At 30.7% G+C, this 20,669-nt stretch overlaps 1 protein-coding gene across 1 annotated transcript; it reads left to right on the plus strand.

The window, feature by feature from the left end:
* Window positions 1-208: 208 nt before the first annotated feature.
* LOC134698027 (E3 ubiquitin-protein ligase TRIM45-like) lies at window positions 209-976 on the plus strand. Its single transcript, XM_063560316.1, has one exon. It carries the CDS (start codon window positions 209-211, stop codon window positions 974-976), a length of 768 nt encoding a protein of 255 aa, XP_063416386.1.
* The last annotated feature ends 19,693 nt before the right edge of the window (window positions 977-20,669 follow it).

Raw genomic sequence — 20,669 nt, forward strand, 5'->3', positions numbered from 1 at the left:
TGTTTATGCGTTGATTAAAAGAGAAAATTTGACATATTGCGGAATACTGTTTAAAAAGCAATAACTCATTTGCGCAGCTAAGTTAAATTCTTCATTAAGTTCTTTATATAAGTTGCATTACATCTGTATAGTTTTGCTGCCAGAGTACGCTTTAAAGTTAAATGAAATAGCCAAAGGTTGTTGGTAGGGATAACAAGAAACATTCAAAATGGCCCAAGCCGCAGAATCAATCTGTGAAATTTGTACTGGCGGACCAGGTGAAAATTACTGTCAACAGTGTGACCAATTATTTTGTGGAAACTGTAAATTATCTCATTTACGCGCAAAATCTTGTAAAAATAACACTTTTCTAAGCGGATCAAATATAAACCGGGAAGCGAAACTGCTTTGTACAGAACATAAAGAAAGTTTCTTATTTTACTGTAAAGATTGTGATATTCCTGTGTGTAGAATTTGCTCCGTAGAGAATCACATCCGCCATTTGATGACTGACCTAACTGAGTCAACGTTGAAACTTAAATCTGAACTGGCTAAGCACATTGTGTTAAAAGTAGCAACCTCCAACTTAAACCTTAGCAAAATTGAGAAAGATACAAAAGCGTACTGTGAGGAAGTCAAAGCTGTAATCAAAACTATAACAGAAGAAGGGGAAAACTGGAAAAAACTGATTGATAAACAAGTAGATGGTTTAGTTAAGCTAGTAAAGGATGCGGAACAAAAAGCATTACAGAGTATGTCTGCATTAACCAAATATAATAGGGGACTGTTAGATAACTACAAGCAATGGCAAAATAATATCAAAGAGATGGAAACGACAGCCGATGTGCCTTTGTTAAATAAGTTAAAACAAATTAAAATTGATGTTGACAAGATAGAATTGAAGCAGATTCCAGATGCGCCTTCTGTGTCATACACAAACAGAAAGTCGCCAGGCATAGAAATAGCCCGCTTGTTCGGATCGTTAAACCTTCAGTAAGTTTTCTGTTTTTAAAACATAAGAAGTATAGGGCTTAGACAATGACAGTAATGTGATAAATGTCTTTGATAAAACATGGGCTTTCCCTTTCATAAACATTTTTCATAAACATTTTTCTTGTTACAAAAAACAGTATAGAAGAATTGAAATGAACACGGTACCTTCATCTTAAGTATTTTACAAGTTATTCAATGGCTGTTAGATAACACTGACATATGATATTGTGTTAATTAGGAAGAGAAGCATTGTTTTAGAATGCTTAAATTGTATGTTTGGATCTGGTATTGTTGATTATTAAATGTTAAAAAAAATTTAGCCAAAAAACACCCCTTTCTTATCCTGCTGTAATAATACCTTTTCATTTTGAACAACTAAATACCGCATCTCTTATAAAGGATTTGTAAAGGATCACTCTGATTCAAACAAACAAAATATCTGAAACTGACATTATCAAGGTGCTTGATTTTTTTATTCACAACAAATTGTTACGTTCGGAGGACGTGTTTTTCAACAGACTGTCAGCATTCCAATGTGAACGAAATGTTCCGCTATTCTTGCAGACTTGTTTCTTTTTTTTTTATCATGATGCTGACTTCCTACACGAGCTTCTTAGGAACAAAGATAAGAAGTTAGCAATATCCTTTAACTCTACTTTCAGCTATGTTGATGATGTTCTTTCATTAAATAATTCAATAATTGGTGACTATGTTGAACGCATCTATCCCATCGAACAAGAGATAAAGGAAACAACAGACTGATACAATAAAGTCGGCCTCATATCTTGAATTACATCAAGAAATTGACAATGAAGGTCGGTTGAAAACAAAACTTTACGACAAAAGGGATGATTTCAACTTTCCAATTGTGAACTTTCTATTTCTAAGTAGCAACATTCCAGTAGCACCTGCATACGCTGTATATATCTCCCAATCGATACGATATCCCATGCTTGCATATCCTATCATGATTTTCTTGATATAGGGTTGCTGCTCATAAGGAAGCTATCAAACCAAGAGTTCCAAATGGTGAAGTTGAAATCATCTCTTCGCACATACGCCATCACGAGTTGGTTGACCGTTATGGAATGACAGTTTCACAAATGATATCGGATATGTTCCTTACCTCGTAACTACAATTCCCTTCCCTTTCATGAATGTGAAATACCGAATTAGACTATTTACCGGATTTGTTATAACATGAGCAACATGTGAAGCAGAATCTGCCTTTCCTTTCAGAGCACCTGAGATCATCCCTATTTTTTTATGGGGTTCGTGTTCCTTATTCTTTAGTTTTCTTTGTTGTTTCATGTGTACTATTGTTTTTCTGTTTGTCATTTTTGTCGAGCCTTCGACTTTAGTTGAAAAAGCGAGACTAAGCGATCCTACATTCCGTCGTCGTCCGTGTCGTCGGCGGCGTCCACAAATATTCACTCTGTGGTTAAAGTTTTTGAAATTTTAATAACTTTCTTAAACCATACTGGATTTCTACCAAACTTGGACAGAAGCTTGTTTATGATCATAAAATAGTATCCAGAAGTAAATTTTGTGAAAATAAAATTCCATTTTTTCCGTATTTTACTTATAAATGGACTTAGTTTTTTCTGCCGGAAAACATTACATACACTCTGTGGTTAAAGTTTTTAAAATTTTAATAACTTTCTTAAACTATCCGGGAATTATTACCATACTTGGACAGAAGCTTGTTTATGATCATGAGATAGTATCCAGAAGTAAATTTTGTAAAAAGAAAATTCCATTTTGTCAGTTTTTTACTTATAAATGGACTTAGTTTTTCTGTGGGAAAACATTACAAACACTCTGTGGCTAAAGTTTTTAAAATGTTAATAACTTTCTTAAACTATCCTGGGTGTGTACTAAACTTGGACAGAAGCTTGTTTGTGATCATGGTGATCATAAGATAGCATCCAGAAGTAAATTTTGTAAAATGACAAATCCATTTTTTTCATGTTTTACTTTAATTGGACTTTTTTTCTGCCAGGAAACAACACATTCACTCTGTGGTTAAATTTAAAAAACAATTGATAACTTTCTTATACTATTTTTTATTTGTACCAAACTTGGACAGAAGCTTGTTTATGATCAAAAGCTAGTATCTAGAAGGAAATTTTGTTAATATTTTGTACCTGTGTATCTGTATTTTACTTATAAATGAATTTAGTTTTTCTTCCAGTTAACATTACATCCAGTCTGCAATTAAAGTTTTTAAAACATTTATTAGATTCATAAACTATCCTCGATTTTTTACCAAACTTGGACAGAAGCTTCCTACAATCAAAAGATAGTATCAAGCCAATATTTTTATTGATTTTTTCCCTTATTTTTGTTGAGCCATTTACAGCAAAAGTAGGCGAGACACTGGGTTCCGCGGAACCCTTACAATTTTTTTTTTATTGAGCCATGGCGTTGTCAGTTTATTTTCGATTTATGAGTTTGACTGTCCCTCTGGTATTTTTCGGCCCTCTTTTATAAAATTATTGTTTCTAGGGTTCCAATTGAGACTATTATGCATATGTCTGACTATATTCATATAGTAATTTCATACTTGCAAAGATATTAAATTGCATACGTTAGCAGTGTCCCTCTGAAAACTTGGATCTTTCCAAGACGAATGTTCGAGAAATTTAGTTTTCCACATGGTAAACACTACAAAAGTCTAAAAGTCTGAAAAGACCAATTTTTGTCTTTATTTGCATGAATTTGTACTCGACATTCTCCAAAAGTATGATTTGTGTCTTAATTTTTATTAAAAAATTCTCATTTATATTAAATTTGTATGAAATTTACTCGGCAAAATCTCAACATTCTTAGTATGGTCTTAAAATCTCTTGACAATTTTTTGACATTTGAATACTGTCTTGAAATTTCTCCACCGATTCTAGACATTCTTAATTTTTCTCAGTATGGCTAAACATATTCTGTACATTATGAATTGTGTCTTAAATTAACTTGACAATTCTGAGTTTTACCACTCATTACAGATATGCATGATATAACTTTTATTTCTCTTTATATAAAAAAAAAAAAATGGGCATGTTACATGTAGATACTTGAAAATTTTGGCATATAAATATTTTTACAAATACACATTTGGATATGAAATTTAAGGTATAAACAATTCAAATGTGGATAGGTTGATATAAAACAATTTAAATGTTGATTTTTTTTTAATAACTACACACATTGGTTCCTTAATCTTATAAATAATTGCTAAATGATTCGATCAAATCACACTGTATACATTTTTCATTCTACTTGCAAAATATTCAATGTTTATATGGTGAATCATTGTACCAAAATTAATGGGTTTTTTTTTATAAATAGCAAAGTATGATGGTATCCGAATTCTTCTAAGGATATGTATAGTCCTACTATACAAATCTTTGATTAGTAAACGGAAAAAAAATTGTGTAATGTCATATGTTGCCATGTATATTAAGTATTACACCTGGGCAGGATGTTCCCCATAAAATTAAGGTATTCAACACCCATGGTATACCCAACTGTTATATGGAAAATAACTGCTTTACCTGTGATCAGCCATGTCCCTAATCAGTTGACTGACCATGTTAAGTGTGTTGATAGATGAAAATGAAAATCATCATTTCAATTAATGGATTTCTTGAGAAAAAAAATCCGGAGTGAATTATCATAAATATTTAGTTTTGATATAAACATATGAAGTTCAACACTCAGTTTTGAATAAATAATTTGTTTTTTTAGTTCTAAAACAATGATTTAGTTTTTGAAACAAGAATGGAACCAAATGACCCAAACGAAAGCCCTCCCCCTTTTTTAGCCACATAAATACGCACAAAAAGACAAATGGTCAAATTTTAAAACTGCCTCAAGTCACCCATTTTAGTAAAGCTAATTTGACTGGAGGTTTTTTCGAACGGCAAAAATCTAAATGCTGTTTGTCAGTAACTTTGACATATATTCCAAGTGAAAACAATGAATAAAACGTTTAATAAAAAAAATCACAATTAAACTACATTGGGGGCCATTCGGGGTATTCCCACTTAAATGCACCGGATGGGTATCTAACTGTACAAAATCAATCCTTGAGTCTTTAAAGTTAAGTTAAGCGATAATAAAAATAAGTTTATAACAGCAATAGAAAGTCATAAACAGTGCAGAAGGTGTCTGTACACATTTCAGGCGAAATTTATACTGTTTAGATAGTGTCAAGACATCTTTTAGACCGTCAAGAATGTGTTGAGATATATTCAGACAGCTTTAAGACTGTCAAGAATGTGGCAAGACATATTCAGACATTAATTTGAATATCAAGAATATGTCAGGACACATTCAGATATTATTAATGATGTCAAAAATATGTCATGACTGATCGAGACAAATTATAGACAGCCAAAAATTTGTCGAGACTAATCAAGACTGTTATCAGATGATACATGAAGTGTCGATAAATGTTTTAGATAATGTTTATACTGTCAAGACACTTGTCAAGAAAAATAAGAAATGTATTAGTCAAATTGATACTATGTTAAGAATCTTTTAAAATAATTCAGACAAATAAAAAATGTCGAGTAAAAATTCATGCAAATTCAGACAAAAATCGGTATTTTCAGACTTTTTGACTTTTGAAGTCAAAACAAAGTTGGTGGAATTGAATAAACCTTAACCCTGTAAAGCACTTCGACATTTTAACACTTTAAATAAAACACTTAAAATCATCTTCCATTGATATTGATATTCAGAAATGTAGGTTATAAATCATGCAGTCTGTCCGAAGGGTTTTTCTGAAGAAAAAAACCAAAGAATATTCAAAACAAAACGTTCCAGTTATAAGTTCAAAAGAGTTATCCAGATGATAATCATTAACAATTAAGAAAGAAGGTATTACTCTAGTGTATGAACGAAGTGAGATGAGGTGCTTACTTTATTCCAAAAGTAACAACGAAAATTAAGATTATCATAAACATCTTTAACAACAATTGGTCTTATTTTTTGTCTACAGCCAGGTAAAATATTTAAATTTTTCAGTCTCTTGGAGTACAAAGACCAGTTTGGGCTTAATTGTAATACATGTCAGTTCAATTGTTTTTCTATTGTGTATGATTTATTTCAATTTAAATATAGAATAAAACCAAATGCCTGTTATAATCATGTAGTATCATTGGTTATAAAGTAATTAGATAATAGCATTATCCTATATGAACTCATGAGATCCTGCCCATTTTTTTTTAGATGTCAGACCACTACTAGAATCCCTATCTATTCATTCAAATTTTGCAAATTTTACATTTTTCTAAATAGTTTTACTGTAAGTTTAACTTCATAGAAACCTGATATATCATGAAGTGTGCATGCATCATCTTTCTACATGCTAATGTTCATCCTATATTTAATGTTTTGTAAGGACATATTAATGTTCGGAAGACAAATACTGCTTAAAATAGCCCCTGGTTTCCTGGGGATTTTAAATACATAGATTATAGAGCACACCAATCCTCCATTGTTAATGCAAACTCATTGAATCGAATATTTTGGCTGAAAATGGTCTACATATATTTCCTGTCAACAAAGTTTCTGCAAATGTGTTGGTTCGTTTAAGTAAACAATGACATCAATAACAATATTTTTTCAGTGAAGGGTTAATTTTAGATACGTTTTAAACTGATGTTGGTGAATTGATGGTCCGACACCTAAGTGTCGTGAAATTGTCCCCTGTTTTCAACTTTGGAGTTATATATCATTTTGTATCATCGCATCATGTTATCAGATCTGGTATTTTTCATTCAAAGCAAGTTGATTCTATAAAAAAGAAGATGAGACATGATTGCCAACTATCCACAAAAGACCCAAATGACACAGACATTAACAACTATAGGTCACCGTACGGCCTTCAACAATGAGCAACGCCCATACTGTATGTACTAGTCAGAAGCCTGTAATTCAGTGGTTGTATTAGTTGTTTGTTCATTTTTTTTAACATAAATTAGGCAGCTAATTTTCTCGTTTGAATGTTTTACATTTGTCCCTTTAGGAATACACTCTAAATAATCATATTTTAGGCAACTAGCAGTACAAAAGGGGTTTACATACGCATGCGGATCCTGCAGGTAAGTTAAATAATTACCACATTGAAAAAGTATTTTGTTATATATAATTGCCCTAGATGTGTTAACTGACTTATTGAGAAGTCATTTTTGTATGTTTGTTAATGTCAAATCTATACAATAGTATTTGGCATTCCTAACATAATATTAGATTATTACATGGCATTTTTCATAACGCATGTATTATCAGCCCTATATTAAATATCAGCCTAAAAGCCGCAAGGTTCTCAAAAAAATGTTCAAAGACTGAAAAGTTTACGGACGTCAGACCCCAAATTTAGTACATTCGATATGAAATCTTTCTAACATATGACTCAACAGAGAAGACAAATATTTTAATATGGACAAATCGACAAAGAAAAATAATTCAACAATATACATTATGAACACTGTTTGGAAAAGTCAACATTTTTTAAGTAACTTTCTAAATCATGTTTAAAACTTTTAAAACATGCATTTCTTTTAATTATTTGTTCGGTTTTTTGTTTGTTTGTTTGTTTTTTATTATTTTATACAATACACTCACTTTCCAGTATCCAAATAATTGTTTTGAACACTACTTTGTAATGTTTTTTACTGGAAACGTAGCATTGAGGTGTATTTTCCGGAATATGCCGAGTATCACCGGCATACCATGCGATGACGTTACGGAAAGGCAAGTGATAACAGTCGAAGCATGTAATAAACTTTTCATATCAGCCCGCTAAGCATCAATTTGAAAAACATGGAATTTACGTTAATTTAATGCTATTATCATACAGTAAAATTCATATGTTAATTAGTCTAAGTATATGATAATCACCAGTTATCATATAATGGTATAATATAACATTGTCCTAGTTTATGTAAAAATTAAGAACTTATTTCCATTGTAATTTTTCAATAAAAAATAACTAAAGTCATTTAAAAATGTTGAGGAAATGTGACAACAAATTTTATTTTTTTCAGACAAACACCTACGTTAGATATCTTTTCTCGTCCCGTAAGAAATTCATCAATTACGGACTTTTGACGAGGTCATTACGTTATATATGGACCTGTTCAGATTATATTGATCGCGGACGAAGTCCAGTGTTCAATATAATCTACCAGTTCCATATATACAACTTAATGACAGAGTAAAAGTCCTTAATTTATATATTACATAATTATGAAGATGGTCTTCACTTTTCTTTCTGTTTTCTATGTATTTTACATTATATTTTTCAAGATTTTTAATATTGGCCGTCATTATATATTATACATTGAATTTTGCAAATTTTGTTATATTGACCGTCAATGTTTGTCTATAAATAGAAACATAGCGTCCATATACTTAAATATCCCCAAAATCACGAGATCGTTATACACTACAAACTGCTCAGAGTCTGAATTGACCAGTTTTTGTGCTCGACCAGTAAAATCGAGCACACATTTTACTCGACTAGTCTCGACATTGTCTCGACTGGACTTAACTGTACTTAAGTGTTCTCGACTAGGTCTCGACTTTACTTAATTAGTCTGAAATGGTCTTGACCAAGGCTTGACCTGTCTCGACCTGTCTTGACTAGTCTCGACTCAGTCTGAACCAGTCTCAACCTGTCTCGACTAGTCTCGACTCAGTCTGAACCAGTCTCGACCTGTCTCGACTAGTCTTGACCTTCAAATTTAGTTTTGACTGGTATATAGAAGCCCATCTAACTTAATTATATATTAATCTTACAAAATTCCAGCTTATTAGGTAGTTTGATTACTGGCTGTGAAATAAAAAAAAATTTTTTTACAATAAGTAAAAATAAAAATTATTATATAAATTCAGATAGGCATCTTTAAATTTTCTAATAACTTTTTCAGATCAACTTGGATTTTCATCAAAGTATGCACCTATCTAAGATATATATCAAGCTTACTGAATCCCATTTCATTTACTTTTTTGTTGTATTGCTGTAAAATTTTATCCTATTCTATTCTATTTTGTCCAAATTGCAAATTCTAGCTTTTTTTTACAGAGATGACTTTAATTCTTAAATTTTACAGCAATACAACAAAAAAGTAAATGAAATGGGATTCAGTAAGCTTGATATATATTTAAGATAGCTGCCTAGTTTGATGAAAATCCAAGTTGATTTGAAAAAGTTATTAGAAAATTGAAAGTGTACTATCTCTATTTTGTCTGAAATTGCAAATCCTAGCTTTTTTTACCAACATTTCTTTAATTCTTAAATTTTACAACAATACAATAAAAAAGTAAATGAAATAGGATTCAGTAAGCTTGATATATATCTTAGATAGGTGCATAGTTTGATGAAAATCCAAGTTGATTTGAAAAAGTTATTAACAAGTTTAAAGTGTACTATCTCTATTTTATCAAAACTGCAAATCCTAGCTTTTTTTACCCAGATAAAATTAATTCTTATATTTGACAGCAATACACCAAACTAAATAACAACCTGGGATTCAGTAAGATTAATACATTAACAAGGTAGCTATATAGTTTGAATAAATCCAAGTTGACTTGAAAAAAATATTAAAAAAATTAAAGATGCCTATCTCTATTTTGTCCAAATTGCAAATTCTAGCTTTTTTTACCGAGATGACTTTAATTCTTAAATTTTACAGCAATACAACAAAAAAGTAAATGAAATGGGAGTCAGTAAGCTTGATATATATTTAAGATAGCTGCCTAGTTTGATGAAAATCCAAGTTGATTTGAAAAAGTTATTAGAAAATTTAAAGTGTACTATCTCTATTTTGTCCGAAATTGCAAATCCTAGCTTTTTTTACCAACATTTCTTTAATTCTTAAATTTTACAGCAATACAATAAAAAAGTAAATGAAATAGGATTCAGTAAGCTTTATATATATCTAAGATAGCTGCATAGTTTGATGACAATCCAAATTGATTTGAAAAAGTTATTAAAAAAATTAAAGATGCCTATCTCTATTTTGTCTGAATTGCACATCCTAGCTTTTTTTACCGAGATGACTTTAATTCGTAAATTTTACAGCAATACAACAAAAAAGTAAATGAAATGGGATTCAGTAAGCTTAAAATATATTTAAGATAGCTGCATAGTTTGATGAAAATCCAAGTGATTTTGAAAAAGTTATTAAAAAAATTAAAGATGCCTATCTCTATTTTGTCCAAATTGCAAATCCTAGCTTTTTTTAGCGAGATGACTTTAATTCTTCAATTTTACAGCAATACAACAAAAAAGTAAATAAAATGGGATTCAGTAAGCTTGATATATATCTTAGATAGGTGCATAGTTTGATGAAAATCTAAGTTGATTTCAAAAAGTTATGAAAAAATTAAAGTGTACTATCTCTATTTTGTCAAAACTGCAAATCCTAGCTTTTTTACCTAGAATCAGTGATTCTTAAATTTTACAGCAATACAACTAAAATCTAAATAACCTTGGATTCAAGAAGCTTGATATGTATCTAAAATAGCTGCCTAATTTGATGAAAATCCAAGTTGATTTGAAAAAGTTATTAAAAAAATTAAAGTGTACTATCTCTATTTTGTCCGAATTGCAAATTCTAGCTTTTTTACCAACATTACTTTAATTCTTAAATTTTACAAAAGTACAACCAAAAAGTAAATGAAATGGGATTCAGTAAGCTTGATATATATCTAAGAGAGCTGCCTAGTTTGATGAAAATCCAAGTTGATTTGAAAAAGTTATTAGAAAATTTAAAGTGTACTATCTCTATTTTGTCCGAAATTGCAAATCCTAGCTTTTTTTACCAACATTTCTTTAATTCTTAAATTTTACAGCAATACAACAAAAAAGTAAATAAAATAGGATTCAGTAAGTTTGATATATATCTAAGATAGCTGCTTAGTTTGATGACAATCCAAATTGATTTGAAAAAGTTATTAAAAAAATTAAAGATGCCTATCTCTATTTTGTCCAAATTGCACATCCTAGCTTTTTTTACCGAGATGACTTTAATTCGTAAATTTTACAGCAATACAACAAAAAAGTAAATGAAATGGGATTCAGTAAGCTTGATATATATTTAAGATAGCTGCATAGTTTGATGAAAATCCAAGTGATTTTGAAAAAGTTATTAAAAAAATTAAAGATGCCTATCTCTATTTTGTCCAAATTGCAAATCCTAGTTTTTTTTACCGAGATGACTTTAATTCTTAAATTTTACAGCAATACAACAAAAAAGTAAATGAAATGGGATTCAGTAAGCTTGGTATATATCTTAGATAGGTGCATAGTTTGATGAAAATCCAAGTTGATTTGAAAAAGTTATTAGAATATTTAAAGATGCCTATCTGAATTTATATAATAATTTTTATTTTTACCTATTGTAAAAATTTTTTTTTTTATTTCACAGCCAGTAATCAAACTACCTAATAAGCTTGAATTTTGTAAGATCAATATATAATTAAGTTAGATGGGCTTCAATATACCAGTCAAAACTAAATTTGAAGGTCAAGACTAGTCGAGACAGGTCGAGACTGGTTCAGACTGAGTCGAGACTAGTCGAGACAGGTCGAGACTGGTTCAGACTGAGTCGAGACTAGTCAAGACAGGTCGAGACAGGTCGAGCCTTGGTCAAGACCATTTCAGACTAATTAAGTAAAGTCGAGACCTAGTCGAGAACTCTTAAGTACAGTTAAGTCCAGTCGAGACAATGTCGAGACTAGTCGAGTAAAATGTGTGCTCGATTTTACTGGTCGAGCACAAAAACTGGTCAATTCAGACTCTGAGGAGTTTGTAGTGATAACCAATGATAAAAGAAGAATGCTACACCATATGTAATATATTAAGGACATACGATACAGTTACAGGGGAGGTTATGTCGTTGCTAACGTAAAATGTTATTTTCGCGACGTCAAACTGTGACATATCGGGAAAAGATGCATTTTTAGACTGATTTGTAATCATTCTAACTGATTTAATTTGAAAATGAGTGCATGGAACCCCATTTTTTAAACCGAAATTTTGTTTCATTTTCAAGGGAGATTATGTGGACCAAACTTTATAAAATTGTAAACAGTGCAATTTTTTTAATTTTGCTAAATATGCAGCAAAAAATTACGTATTTTTCTCAATTCATGACCATTTGATAAATATGAGTTACTTCTGAACCAAAAATGCACAAATTTTTCAAATACCTATAAAATACAGAAATTACAAATTATTTGACAAAAACAATTTGTGGTTAAAACAAAAAAGTTATGTCTTTCTTTCGAAAAGGCAAATACTGCCACCAATCTGAATTGTGAGCAAATACAAAATTTCGACCTCATTTAACTCAAAAAGTAGCACATGAAGGTATATTTTTTATTACATATTTCATTTAATCAGCCTATATGCAAATTTTCATCAACTTGTAAATACGTGATCAAAACTGTTTCGTATGCCCTTAAGATAACGACCTACAGTGCTTAGTTCGTGAATAAAAAAAAAATATATGTGATTATACCAGAGTAATAAAGTTGTACAATCCCATGTTATAAATCCAAAAGAAAACTTTGATATTACTGAAAGTAAACAAAGAGGTGTTGCATAACGAAAATAAAACAGAGATTGGAAGCTTTTATGATTTTTATGATTTAAACATAAAACCATTTGATAATGTCTCCCAAAGTTGATTATAATGAAGTCGTATATGTACGAGATATGTTCAAGTTGTGAAATAGAAAGAAAAATAGAACAAACTAAATGTCTGAAAAGCAATTCAACAGTTGTATGTATATGTATAGTAAATACAGGTAATTACTAAATTGTCTAGTAATTACAGGTATTAACTGAAATGTTTAGTAATTACGTGTAATTCCTAATTTCACCTATTTACTGTAACATATATATGGACTGCAAGCCAAATGTCCGAAAAAAATATCTAAAAAAATGACATCGATATTAAAGTTTAAGTTTAAAGTTCCAACATTAACCATTACAAATTGAAAATAATCCAGCAATTACTATCGAATACAATCAAGTACCAAATTAAGATGGTTAAAGCACATAACATACAGAAAATGTATTATATTTCAGATGATACATTCTTATTTGATTAGAAAACAATGTATTTATTATAATATTCAAAATAATATCACGCTCAACATAGCAATATAATCTTATTTAGTAAGTTTTAGTATATTTGACTTGAAAAACTCAGCTAGTATTGGCAATTTGCATTTCAAAAAGATTTCAAAGCGTACAAAAGGCAAATTTCTATTAATTGCTACATAATAATTGCATCTGGAATATGGAACAAATTATATAATTGTCAATCTTACATTTGATGTACTGTATTGTAACTTGATTTATCTGTAATTTGTGCATTTTACTCGTTGATGTGTATTCGCTGATAATTTGAAAATTTGAAAATTTGAACAGAAATGTACGAAAAACCTGATAAACATTAGAAACTTGCGTTATCTGAAGTATTAATCAGTGATATATTTCCTTATTATGTTGCTATTCATAAGGACCTACAATTTACATATCTTTCATGTTTTACTGATCTGAGTTTTTATTCATACATAGTCTGGTGCTGTTCCAAGTTCAACTTGAGTTTTCGATTTTGTCCTCTGTTTCTTTGTCAAATGTATTTTTTAACCTGTTTAGTCACTATAACGTGTTACAATTTATATTTAGACGCAACACATAAATAGTCTCATGAAAAGGTTCCGCTATCGTATGAGAGAGGCTAACAAAACCCAGAAATGTTTACATTTCCGACATTTTTTTGGGGTCCATTAATCATATACAATTATAATACGGAGAGGTGGTTTCATTTTTATTAAAGTGCGAGGTTTGGCATGCCACAAAACCAGGTTTAACGCACCATTTTTTTTTCTTTAAAAATGTCCTGTTACCAAGTCAGGAATATGGCCATTGTTATATTATAGTTCGTTTATGTGTGTGTTACATTTTAATGTTGTGTTTCCGTTGTGTCGTTTGTTTTCATTTATATTTGAGTGTGAATTCACATTACGACATGTCACGGTACTTTTCTATCCAAAATTCATGTATTTGGTTTTGAGGTTATATTTGTTATTCTCATCGGATTTTGGCTAATGCTTAGTCAGTTTCTGTGTGTGTTACATTTTAATGTTGTGTCGTTGTTCTCCTCTTATATTTAATGCTTTTCCCTCAGTTTTAGTTTGTTACCCAGATTTTTTTTTGTCTATAGATTTTCGAGTTTTGAACAGCGGTATACTACTGTTGCCTTTATTTATTCAGTATGAAGGCAAATGTTCATAAATCAATGAACAAATAAGCAAACAAATACTAATGCAGATCAAGGATAAATTGAAAAAGGGGTACCGGGGGCAACTAAAGACACAGTTTTATGTTAAGCAGTTAAAACACTGCATTAACCATACATGTAGCCTTTATGAAGGTAGTCCTTGGTTGCCTTCTCCTCAATCCCCTTTTGAAATTAAAGTAATCACATGCAGGCTTTCAGTGTTTCCTATTTCTCAATTCTGGTTCGTGTTGAAAAATATAAAATGAATAGGACTTTGAAAAAAACAAGAATTTATGCGAAGAGAAATAGACCACAGTTGAGTGACATCTATCAAAATGCTATTGAATTAATTATGAAGTCGACAAAAATTAGCTTTTTCAGATAACTAACAGTTAGCCAACAAACTTGTTGCCTCCTACTTGTAAATAAAAGTATGCTTACACAGTGGTTTCCTAAAATGATTTGAAATAAACGTGACCTGGATGAACAAGACAGATGTAATATAATTCACCCTATTATAAGTACAACATTGAACTTGTCGACGACATTGAACTTATAAAACAATGTATGTCCGTGATAAATCTGCTAATTTATATCCTATCATTCTTGTGCTTGATGAAATTTGTCTTATGATATGTCGGCATGATACAATTATATTCGGAATTGTTAAAGTCATGTTCCAAGCAGAATAATGAAACGCAAGTAGCATTTTAAATACCATGTTTTACTGCACTGTGACACAATTTCAAGTGACGTAATGCAGCTTGTGACATCAAGTGTGATTCATATTTATCGATAAACAGAATAAAGGACTTTTTTTGTTTTTGATACTTTATCACGGTAAAATATCCGGCTCGTTTTTCGGTCTCATCTGATATTTTACCGTGATAAAGTCAGTATTAAAAACAAAATGTCCTTTATTTTACATATAATATTGGCATTTTGTTACAGGAAAGAACAGATTTCAACGTAAGTATATGTTACTAATAATGAACGATGATAAACAAAAAAACTAAAATAATATGGTTGTCCAGTGTTACTTATCTCGATACGGAAAATAATGAAATGATTTATTGAATTGTCTTTAAAAAGTAAATTTAAAAAAATACAAAACTCCAAGGAAAGATAAAAATTAAAAAATCCTTATTAAATGGTTAATTCAAAAATTCAAACACCACACATGAATGTAGATGCAAACTGTCATATACCTGATTTGGTACAGACATCTCTTTGTGTAGAACATGGGGGATTAAGCCTGATTTTATAACTTGTCAACATTCTCACTTGTATGACTTTCACATCAAATTCCATTATATTGAACAATGTGTGAACAAAACAAACAAACAATTCCAGTAAAAATGTAAAAAACAGGGGTGCATTTTTTGTGTTATGATCTTAATCACTATAAAAACAAACGTCAGCACAGAAAAAAGGGCATATAGACAAAGCCCATAGGAATATAAAAACTTCCAAAACACAACACATTGGATGGATGCATAAGTATCGAGCAATGCCAAGAGGATTTTTCCCAAAAAAGGGACTAAACAGCCAAGGTCAATAATTTGCAAAGACAAATAAAAGAACACTGTACCACGTAATTAAGATTAAAAACAACGCCAGTACCTAGAATCTATTGTTTTCGATTACCATGTATTATTTGTAAAGATGGTACGGAATATTTATCAACAAGGTATCTTCTGCTGAAAATATTTAGAATTTTTTTTTTTTAAATATACGAAATTACAAATAGCATTTTTAACTGGTTTTTCAAAAACAAAATGTAAATTTACAAAATAGATCAATTTGATATTAAACGGCAACTAAAGTAACTTAGTATGTCGACGGTAATATCTTATATAATTTATTGTAAAATGTGTTATAGCAAAGTTTACCTTAGTTGAAGTTTGCTATTAGTTTCCGGTCCCTTTTGGTCACGTAGTTTTTAACGTTAACATGTCCATTTACACTCCTTGACTTTCAAACGGCTAATTTTGAGCGTTCTTGATATTAGTGCCAATTGTCCTGCAATAATTGTACAGGGGGTAATTTCAAATAGTTCTCTAGTAATGATATAAGACATTTATTGAAATGAGGGGAGAGAGAGACTGATTTAGTATATGAAACATGCTTCGATTTGTTTGCAATACCAAAATACTCCGAGGAAAGTTCAAAACGGAAAGTCCCTAACCAGATGGCAAAATCAAAGGATAAAACGCATCAAACAAATGGACAACAACTGTAATATTCCTGACTTGGTACAGTCATTTCCAAATGTAGACAATAGTGGATTGAACCTGGTTTGATAGCGCTAAACCTCTCACTTTTATGACAGTCGCATCGAATTCCGTTATTTTTACAACGATGCGTAAACAAAACAGACATAATCGGTAATAGTAAAAATTAGGTTACAGCAGTCCTCACTGTGTTACCAAAGTATTTCTTAGCAAACACAACAAAAGGTATTCAATCATTGCCTCTTAACGTTTCGTTGAACATGATGTCTCCTTATATATATGTTACAGGCATTTTCTAAATTTATGCATTTTGTAAAATGCCTTAAGTTGACAGACATTTTACAAAATGCCTAAAAAAACCTAGTCATTTTGTAAAATGCCTGAAATTTTTAATGAAAATTACACAAAATGCCTGGTCTGTTTCAGGCAAATTTGGTAAATATGCAATACATGAAATAGATGATAGAAACATATTGTAAAGCTACAAAAAAGTGTTGATTAAAAAAATTTAAGATTACTCTTTAAAAATGTAACCTGCAGGTTAAGTTTTTATGTTTTACTAGTTTTAGTGTCTATAATAAGAAAATCCATAGAGCAACAACTTTGAGTAAGTACTCACTCTGTATTTCATTAATGATCTTCTTTTCATCATGGCAGAAGGGTATGTTGTTCTTACACCACAAAAAAGGTTTACAAACCAAAAAATTACAAATGCTGATTCTAACAGAAAAGTATTCTATGGAACAGAGAAAAAAATGAGACTATTTTGAACAAAATTAAGATTGGATTAAAAGGACTTCTTCAGATTATTATCATATGCAAAGGCAGGTGCATTTCTTCCGTTAATAAGAAAATCTATAGGATGCTATAAGCGTGAATTTCTCATCTTGCAAAATATCAAAAATAAAAATATGATGCACTCATTTAGTCAATAGTCAATTAAAAAACAAATGGTCAAGAAAAAACGATATGATCACATATGAGAGAGAACAACAATAAAAAGTGGAATATAGGGTGAAAATTTTGAAAAAAACGAACAGTCATCATTCTGGTATTAACATATCACCATACAAGGCAATGTTTGGCTGTGATGCTAAGATAGAACTATCGTGACATCATCACTACCTCAAGAGATTCTTGGTTCTTTACAGACTGAGGAAGATCTGATTCAGCATGTTCATAACTCTGATAAGCCAGATGAGATAAGTAATGACAATCCAAGTGAGTTAAGCTCTGATAAGCCAAACGAACTTGACGAGGTAGGCCAGCTTAATGCAGCATTAAATCTATCCGAAATTTAGGAAACAGAGTTAGATGTTCATGTGTGTGCCGTGTGTGCAAATCTATGTTTTTCTACTTGTGTACAGTACATACATGAGCTGTGTTCAAAAGGAAACACTGTCACCTGTGTTAAAATGAAGAGGTCATCAGAAATGAGAGAAGGCATGCATCAGACTCAATGACAAAACAAGCTGTCAGGATGAGAAATCTATCGGAAAGAGTTTTAACAGAGATGAATGTATTAGTTGCAATTCCCCATGTGGATCGAGGGAAAGGAGACCCGCGTAACCTGTTGTTACTGGAAAGGAGGAGCATGGTTATAAACTCGGAATTAAAGATGGAATTCTACGTGGACTTTACACCAGGAATCAGTTGGAACTATCTGGCAGAAACTTTATTGCTATTCAATGTAAATTATGATAATGAAATATCCTTTCGAAAGCTGTCAGTAAAGTTTCTTTGTGTGATGGTCAGGGTTACACAAAATGTGGCTGTTGTGCGAGTGGTGAGACTGGATGTAACACTAAATGTGGTCTTTGCAAAAAGTCAGGACAAATGTGTAACAGTCGCTGTCATTCAAACATTACACGTAGCAACAAATAATTGTCATCTTCAGTGTTAATGTAAATGATTTAATTACAATTATAAAACGTTTACTATTTAAATTGCATGCTATATTTAATGATAGAATAAAATTATCTATTTGATATTTCTAGATGTTACATTTTGAGTACATTCCAACCAGATTTAGTGTTTAGACATTTTGTAAAATGCCATACAATTTTTTCAGGCATTTAATAAAATGCCTAAAAAAAAATAGTCAATTGTAAAATGCCTAAATCATCCAGGCATTTTAGAAAATGTCCAAATTTAGAAAATGCCTGTAACATATATATCAAGCTATTCTGTTATCATTTTTTTTAAATGAGAGGTCAAGGATTTATTAGTATTTGAAAACATGATTTGTTTTGTTTACGATAGAAAGATAATTCTAGCAAAGGAACTTTTCATTTATTATCACTTCAAAATATGTTTAATGACATTTTCGATTTCAGCTTTATTGTTTTTGTTTTGCCATGTTTTTCACGTTAATTTATGAAAATGTCCATAGTACAGAAATACTGCTCTATATGCTTTCGTGTCCGTTTTTTTTCTTCCTTTTCTTCTTTTGAAGGAGAAACTATTTAAAACTGAAAGTACTTTAAACACATGCAATAGAACGCAAAAATCACACTGTCACAGGACGTGACATCAAATATCTTATAACACACATTTTACAAACATCATTGATTTATTAATGTATCCCAAACTTATTTTGTAAATTATGCCAGACTGACTTTAGAATAGAATGACGTCTTGTGAAATTCTTTTAAAATTGCATTGAGCCGTTATATTTAGTAAATATAAAAAAAGAACAAAAAAAAACACCTTTAAAACATGCGGTTCTTCAATAAAGTTTTTTGTGTGATCCTCCAAATAAAAAATTACATAATGAGAAAAAATGTGTGATTTAATTTTGTAGTGAGGAGCCTATAAGACCTGACTATTTCGGGTATGTATTAAAGTCATAAGAAGAAAACAAACATTAGTACATGTACATGCACAGCAAATTAACAAATAAAATACAGAGAGGAACCGCGCTTTAAATGTTGTTATTCAACTCAAAGTCACAATGAGTACTGCAATACGGAGCAAAAGAAGTATTATCTCACTGAAAGTTCCATACAGCCCCTGAGACTAGCTTTAGCGGAATTCTTTGCAAACATTATTTGGATATACTTAACGCTACCAAATCGGGCCCGGTCAAAAAGAACATGTTTGGAAGTAGTATATAAAACAAAACAAAACATGTCCTACATATAGGTGTAAATATGAAAATATGTAAAGTATATTTGTATTAGTAATTAGGATATCAGATGAAAGATGGCGGAATGGTGGTCCTTGTAGAACACATATTGACTGTTAATTTTGAATAATTAAAAAAACGAATAAATTACAAAATTGAGGGCATAAATTATATTGCCTGTTTCTCGGATAGGTTTTGTGTATCCAAAATTGTGGTAACAAGTTCCATCTGATGTATAAAGCCGATATATTGATCCCGCCTCATAAAATGTTTGAAAGTGATCAAATCTAACGTGGATAAAACAAAATATCAAATAATAGGTGGGGCGCGGTCATTGGGGTCGGCTTTATGTAGAGTGACATCATTGTTCATATTATAAGGGAATGCTGTTTGTATTATTTTCTATACAATAACAAATAAATTACTCAACATTATATGAACATTCTCCACTTAACATTTTTTATCACATATGAGTGACATAATCTAGCATATTTCAAAGAAAATATTAGTTACAAATTTGGTGGTGTAAGATGGGCGGGAAGCTGAGTGAGCGGACAGGCGTATGGACGGCAAAGCAATATCCATACATATCTAGAAAACGCAGAAATGAAATATTGTAAAATTTCGATATGCTGTTTTCTGTAACTAATTAATGGTCAGGTTCGATATTTAGCTTTTATCTTTGTTGAGTTGTAGACATTCTGTAGCGAATATTGACACTGTTTGTTCAATAACTTGAACACCGTTTTGAAGAAATTTTATATCATTCAGATATGCCGTTTCCTGTTACTAAACAAGGTCGAATTTCATGATTTTAGCTTTAGTTGTTGATAAGTTAATAAACTTTAAGTGGCGTTAAGTGAGACTAAAAGCGATAGCTTGAACAGACTTAGGAAAAAATACCGTAATGTTTGATAGAAATAAGACAATAACCGTTTAAAAGTGGGTTTCCTTAAAGTCATTGCAGTGACCACAAGATTCGATTGTTTCATGTTAAAAAAGGTTAAAATTTCTTAAACACATTTTTTT

The sequence above is a fragment of the Mytilus trossulus genome, chromosome 14 (assembly GCF_036588685.1).
Source record: "Mytilus trossulus isolate FHL-02 chromosome 14, PNRI_Mtr1.1.1.hap1, whole genome shotgun sequence".
NCBI lineage: Eukaryota > Metazoa > Mollusca > Bivalvia > Mytilida > Mytilidae > Mytilus > Mytilus trossulus.